General features: G+C 16.9%; 1 protein-coding gene across 1 annotated transcript, besides 12 other annotated features; it reads left to right on the plus strand. All coding sequences in view use genetic code 6, as the record gives it.

Annotated features, from left to right (window-relative positions):
* Window positions 1-1,185: 1,185 nt before the first annotated feature.
* On the plus strand, window positions 1,186-2,861 carry IMG5_078680 (hypothetical protein; the record flags this gene model as incomplete). Its single annotated transcript, XM_004036480.1, has 3 exons — window positions 1,186-1,245; window positions 1,289-1,532; window positions 1,631-2,861. 3 exons carry the CDS (start codon window positions 1,186-1,188, stop codon window positions 2,785-2,787), a joined length of 1,461 nt encoding a protein of 486 aa, XP_004036528.1. The 3' UTR covers window positions 2,788-2,861.
* Window positions 1,536-1,595: a microsatellite.
* A 754-nt stretch (window positions 2,862-3,615) lies between the features above and the next one.
* Window positions 3,616-3,647: a microsatellite.
* Window positions 3,617-3,663: a microsatellite.
* Window positions 3,664-3,847: 184 nt separating this feature from the next.
* Window positions 3,848-3,916: a microsatellite.
* Window positions 3,849-3,918: a microsatellite.
* A 275-nt stretch (window positions 3,919-4,193) lies between these two features.
* Window positions 4,194-4,231: a microsatellite.
* A 1,190-nt stretch (window positions 4,232-5,421) lies between these two features.
* Window positions 5,422-5,469: a microsatellite.
* Window positions 5,427-5,459: a microsatellite.
* A 555-nt stretch (window positions 5,470-6,024) lies between the features above and the next one.
* Window positions 6,025-6,072: a microsatellite.
* Window positions 6,073-6,228: 156 nt separating this feature from the next.
* Window positions 6,229-6,291: a microsatellite.
* Window positions 6,292-7,114: 823 nt separating this feature from the next.
* Window positions 7,115-7,158: a microsatellite.
* Window positions 7,159-7,293: 135 nt separating this feature from the next.
* Window positions 7,294-7,352: a microsatellite.

Below are 7,352 nucleotides of genomic sequence, written 5' to 3' on the forward strand. Positions count from 1 at the left end.
TGTCGATTTTTTTTTATTTAAATCTAAACTATCCATGTTTATAACCCATAATTAAATCTTTTCATCTACAATAACTCACTAAAATTAAATTCATTAATAATCTAATCAATATTTTTTGCTTCACTAATTTACTTTTCAATAATATGTCCAAAAACTCTTTTTTCGACTGAAAAAGGTCTCTATTTAATTAAATTTTATCCTTAATACTTGATAATAGAATTAAGACCCATCCAAAGCAAGAAATTTCATTAATAATTTCTAAAAAGAAACAAAATAAAACTAAAACTCAATATAAAAATTTTATTATAATATTTTAAATCATCAATAAGTTCTTTCTTCAATTTATTCTAGTATAAAATAAAATTAAAAATTTACTGAGTAATATACTCCCCAATTACCACAGAGAAATGTTTCGAATTTCCATAAGTAATATTACTGATATAATGTATTAATGTAAATTATTTAATTTCAATATATTTAATTATATTAACTCCCAATTAATTTAACTAATTTTTTCTCCATTTTTAAATTAAAATGCTTATTCTATTATCTATGATCTTAAATTAATCATAATATATGCGTTAATTGAAAAATTAATTTATTTAGTTATTTTAATTTTTCTTAGTTTATAGTTTAATTTTTTATAATATACGAAGTATAATTTTGTATCAAACATTGATTTTTGCATTTTTAAAATATTTCAGAATATATATATGTATCTATTGAATTTATATATAAATTGTAACATTTTAAATTGAATATTTATATTTATTTCTAAGTTTTATTTAATTAAATAAATCAAAATTAATAATATTTAAAAAAAAAAAAATTGTTATTGCTATTATTATTAAATTTAATTTTTTTGAATTTTAAACAAATATTCATATAAAAAGAAAATTATTTATTTACATCTTAATTTTAATTTTGTTAAAATTTCTTTATGTATTAATGCATTTTTTTTTACTTAATTTATTAAAATAATATTAATAATAAAAATAAAAATACTAATAAATAATTTAAAAAATATATAGAATCTAATAAAAAAAATAAAATATCTTTTAAAATTTTAATTAATTAATTAATATAATAAAAAACTCACAAATCAAGAAAATATTTATAAAATAAAACAAAAAAATCATATAGAAAAAAAAAAAATTTATTTAAACTTAAATAAAATATAAAACAATGTTATCAAAAAACATCAATAACCTCATCAAAAATATACCTAGATTTTACTTTTCATAAGTAAATAATTTTCTTAAAATTCAAAAAAAAAAAAAACACAAAGGGTTTTAGATTAGAATACGACTCATTTGGTGAAATGAAAGTCCCAAACGATCGTTTGTGGGGGGCCTAAACCTAACGTTCTGTTTAAAACTTCGAAATCTGCTAAGACGTAGACAAAATGCCCAAATCAATAATAAAAGCTTTCGGTATTTTAAAAAAATGTGCTGCTAAAGTAAATAAAGAATACGCATTAGATTCTGAAAAATCAAAATACATCTAAATGGCTGCTGATGAAGTAATTTAAGGTAATATATATATATATAAATATATATAAATATATATATATATATATATATATATTTATATATTTTTTATATACATGTTAAATATTACAAATATATAGGGAAACTAAATGACCATTTTCCACTTGTAATCTGGTAAACTGGTTCTGGTACATAAAGTAATATGAATGCAAATGAAGTAATTGCTAATCGTGCTATACAGCTTATGGGTGGCGAATAAGGGTCCAAAGCAATACATCCAAATGATCATGTAAATATGTCTTAATCTTCAAATGACACATTCCCTTCCGTAATGCATATTGCTACAGTTTTGGAAACCTAATAGACTTTATTACCTGCTTTAGAAGAATTGCTTCATGCTTTAGAGGCTAAAGAAAAGGAGTTTTAAAAAATAATTAAAATCGGTAGAACACATACTTAAGATGCCACCCCTTTGACCTTAGGTTAAGAATTCTCAGGTTATGTGACCTAAATAAGGAACGGAATATAAAGAATTAAAGATAATCTACCTTAGGTTTGCTAATTAGCCCAAGGAGGAACTGCTGTTGGTACTGGTTTAAATACTTACATTGGCTTTGGGGAAAAAATAGCCAATGCAGTCTCTTAAGAAACGGGTTATAAATTCGAAACCGCCCCAAACAAATTCGAAGCCCTCCAATGCAACGATTCTCTCGTTGAATTTTCTGGATCTTTAAATACTTTAGCCTGTTCTTTATTTAAAATTGCTAATGACATCAGATTTTTAGGAAGTGGCCCCAGAAGTGGTCTCGGGGAACTCATATTACCTGAAAACGAACCTGGTTCTTCCATTATGCCTGGTAAAGTTAATCCTACCCAATGTGAATCACTTACAATGTGCTGTGCTTAAGTTATGGGAAATCACGTAGCTGTAACAGTCGGAGGATTAAATGGACATTTCGAATTAAACGTTTTCAGACCAATGATTGCTAGAAATGTTTTACATTCAATTAGGCTTTTAGGAGAAGGTAGTAGGTCTTTTACTAAAAATTGCGTACTAGGTATTAAGGCAGATACTAAAAGAATTGAGCATTTAATGTAATAATCACTTATGCTTGTTACAGCTCTTAATCCTTATATCGGATATGATAAAGCTTCAAAAATTGCAAAAAATGCTCATCATAAAAATTTGACTTTATTATAGTCAGGATTGGAGTTAGGATACTTTACTGAAGAATAGTTTAAATAATGGGTTAAACCTGAAGATATGCTTGGACCTAAGAAATATGTTAAGAAATGAGATTATTTTTATAATAGGAATATTTTTTTATATGTAAGTATTTTATTTTTTATTTATTTAGGCTTTTTTTTATTATAAAGAAAAAAAAAATATATATTTGTTTGCTTTTTTTTCTTTATTTAAAAATAAGAATTTCAAATTTAATTCAATATAAAAAATACAATATATATAAATTTATTCATATATATTTTGTTTCATATATTTCATTAAATTTCTATTATTTATTTAAAAAATCAATTGATAATAATTTTTATGGCCATTTATAAGATTATATTTTATAAATATAAACTATAAAAAAAAAATGATATAAAATTAAAAATAACAAAAAATTTAAAAAATTTAATAATAAGATGAAACAATATATAATTTATATAATTAATACGAAAAAAATATAAGGTAAGCTTAAAGCCTTAATAATAAAATTTAAAAATAAATAATTAATGATTAAAATTCATTACATTTTCCTTTAATAAAATAAAATATTTCTTAAAACAATATTTTTGTAATTTTAAAAAAAATATTGTTTTATAATTTTTTTTCAATAAAAAAGTAAAAAAATTCTCAAGGCTATTTATATGATAAACATCCATATATATGTAATTATTAAGATATTAGTTAAAATGATAAATAAATAAATATAAAGAAATATTTTCCTAATAAATATTTATATTTGCACGAAAAAATAGGTAAAAGATTTTTTTTTTAATTTATATAAAAATAAAATAAAAAGACTTTCTTCATCCAAATTAATAAATGGGAAAACTTAATTAAACACCTAGTGTACTAAAAAAAAGTGTATCACCAGTTTTATTTAAAAAAAAATAACATGATAATAAATAAGATAATATAATAAATAATATGAATTTAATAAATAATTCTAAAAATATAAATAAAAAAATATATTCAAAAATTAAATTTGAATAATAAGAAAAAAAAAATTAAAAGTTAATATATTTGCAAAAATAGAAACATTAATAAAATAATGAAAAAGAAAAATAGTAAAAAAATAATATGTATATAAAAATATAAATAATAAATAAATAATTAAAATTAAAAAATAATATATATTTTATATAAATATATATATATTTATATATTTATATATTTATATATTTATATATTTATATATTTTCATTTATATTTTTGTTTGAATTTTAGATATTAATTATCTTTTGAATAAATTGAGTAGTTACGAAATGATTTAAAATATAAATTGTAGTAATTAAATAATGAATATTAATATATTACATATATTAAAATATTTGATACTGAATGTATGAAAAAGAAAAAATTATATTATGAGAACAAAATAAAAATTATTTAACAAGATATAATTAAATTAGATAAAAATTATATATTTGTAGAAACTGGTAAATGAATATTAAATTTACATTTATTACAATATTAAATATAAAAAAAAATATAATAAATAAAATTAAAAATAGTTATTATATATATATAAATTTTATTATATTATTATATTATATATTTTTTTTATAAATTTATATTTATATATATTATTTATTTATTTTTTTTTAAAAAAAACCTATAATATTTTAATTATTAATATAATAGTTATAATTTTTATTTTTAAACCAAATTCTTTGTATTTATTAAAAACACATAAATATATTCATTAAATAAAAGATATATTAAAAATGGGTTTGTCAATATGTTGTCAAAAAGAAGATAAAACCCTTTCATATTAAAACTAAAAAACTTATAGTTATAGAGCTAAATCAACAGAATTATAATCTTAAAATTTAACATTTCCTTTCTATAATTACCCATAATCGGAATAAATTAATTACAATTCAAAATTAATAGAAGAAATTTTCATAAAAAATACAAAAGAATTAGCTTAAATGCCTTTAATATATTCTAATGAAGATGAAAGAATATACTTTAAATCATAAAATTTAATAAATTTCATATAATTAGAATTTTTAGTCCACACATCAACTGAAAAAATCAGTTAATTAATCTAAAATATCCATAAATATACAAACATAATAAAATAAAATTAAATTATATAAGCAATAGATATAAAAAAGAACGTTCATATACACCAATTATAATACCAAACTGGAAAAATAGAAAAGAAATAAGAAATAGTATTCATATTTTACCAATAAGAAATAAACGACATAATAAATAATTGTTTTTACTCAGTAGAAAATGAGAAAATTACATAGAATAACGATATTGAAAGAGTATAAATAATAAAGGCAGGTCATTCTTTTATAAATATTAATAAATTTCCAAAAACGACAAAAAATAATTTAAATTCAGAAACTAGTTTTAATACAAACAATTTATACTTAAATTAGACAAAATCGAAAGTTGTTTTTTACGCTGAATTAGCTTCTCATAAAATGCAAAATAATAATTTAGTAGAAATGGTTTATTTAACTAAAGCTAAAGAATATATTAATTTATGTAAGTTACTTATTAATAATTTACATTCACATTCATACTCACATTCTGAAGTATCTATTTAAAATATTGATAATAATTAATAAAATTAAATTATATGAAGATTTTTTAATTATTTTGTTTAAATAATAATATATATGTAAAAAAAAAATGTTTATGTATATTTATTTATATATTAAATAATATATTTGATTTTAAAAATTAAATTTATAATAAAATTTTAAATAAAATTTATATTAATATTTTTATTTTATAATTAACTTTATAGTAAAAGCTTATTTAATAATTAATTAAAATTTTTATATTAAAAATAAAAATATTGGTTATAATGAAATTTTATCGTGAAATCAATTACAAATAACTCAATTTTTCAAATTATTTTTATTTTAATTTTATATTAAAATTAAAATAAATGCATTAAAAAAAAATTCTGTTTAAATTATAACCTGAAATTTTAATTTTTTATTTCATATTATCAAATCAAAAATGTAATTTTAGGTAATGATTTTAACTCGATTTTTTTTTATTATAAATTTATTTTATTAATTAAATTTTTAATAAAAAATTAAAATTATAAAATTATAAACAAAAAATGGAGTTCTTTGATTTCACGATAAAATTTCAACATTTACAATATGTAATATTTATTATTATAATAGTATTTATTTAAATTAAATTTAATTTTAGCTTTATAAATATAAAAATAATAATACTTTTCAATAATTTAAAAAGACTTATTATAATTTTATATATTTATAAAATTATATGATAAAAAATTAAATGCTATTAAAAAATAAGTAGATATATTATATAATTAATATATATATATTATATAATTAATTTATATATTTTTTTTTAAAAAAATAATTTTATTTAATTAATAAATAATAAAATTATAAAAAAACTTGATAACCTTATTTATAAAAATAAAAAAGAACAAATAATTTTCAGCCAGTCTTATAAAAAAGTAAGATTAATAATAATTTCTATGCAAAATAAAAATTTTATTAATTTTTTATTTAAAAATAAAATATATTATTTCTATTTTTAAATATAATAATCATATTATTAATTGTATAATATTAATAATTTTATTTTATAAATAATCATATAAAAACTTTCATTAAATAAATTACTGATTTTATGTAATAATATATTAGAAATAATAAAAAGAAAATTAAATATAAAAAAAAAGTATATGAAATTAATTTAAACAAACATATATTTAAATAAAAATATAAATATAATTTTATTAATATACTAAATTATATTTTAATTTAGATTTTAAACTAAACAAATTGAATTCCTTTAAGTGTAAAAATATATATTTTTATCTCTTTAAATTAATATAATTTTAATAAATATTTTTAAAATAAATTAAAAGAAAAGATTTAAACAAAATATAAAATAGTTACTTAAAAAAAAAAAATATATTTAATGATTTAAAATACTAACAAAGAAGCCTAACAAGAAGACTTTATTTAGCATTTTTTATAAAATATATAATTAGATAGCACATAATATGATTTCAAAAAAAAAATTGTATAATGGGTTAGTTGTATTCCAACAAAAACATAATTATAAATAAGTATTGCTTATTATAATAAAAATATAGAATTAAAAGAAAAAGAAAATTTAGTATATTGGGAGGCTTATTAGAATTTATAAATCCCTCCTATAATAATAGAATTTCCAAAATAATTTAATGCTAAAAATCTTACTTTTATATTAAGTTCAGTAGTAGAATACAATCAAAAAATAATACCATAACACCTTATCGGAAACACTAAAATTACTGTATAAAAAGGACATGGTACTAACATTTAATTTAAGGGAATTTAATTTCAAAATAAATAGAAAAACATATTTAAGGTTTCTACATAATTTAAAAAAAATAATGACTTTATATTAAAATAATTATTTTATATATAAAATTTAAATAGAAAAAATTTCAAAGAATAGCTATTTATGTAGTACACAATTACAAATAAAAAAACTAAACAATCGAAGGATTCTATATAAGCTCTCCATTTTAGGTTAAATCTAGAAAAAAATCACATCAAGAAAAAGTATAAATATATAAATTTAAATATATATATATATAAATATATATATATATTTATATATAT

This window comes from Ichthyophthirius multifiliis (assembly GCF_000220395.1).
Source record: "Ichthyophthirius multifiliis unplaced genomic scaffold scaff_1120509250505, whole genome shotgun sequence".
Lineage (NCBI taxonomy): Eukaryota > Ciliophora > Oligohymenophorea > Hymenostomatida > Ichthyophthirius > Ichthyophthirius multifiliis.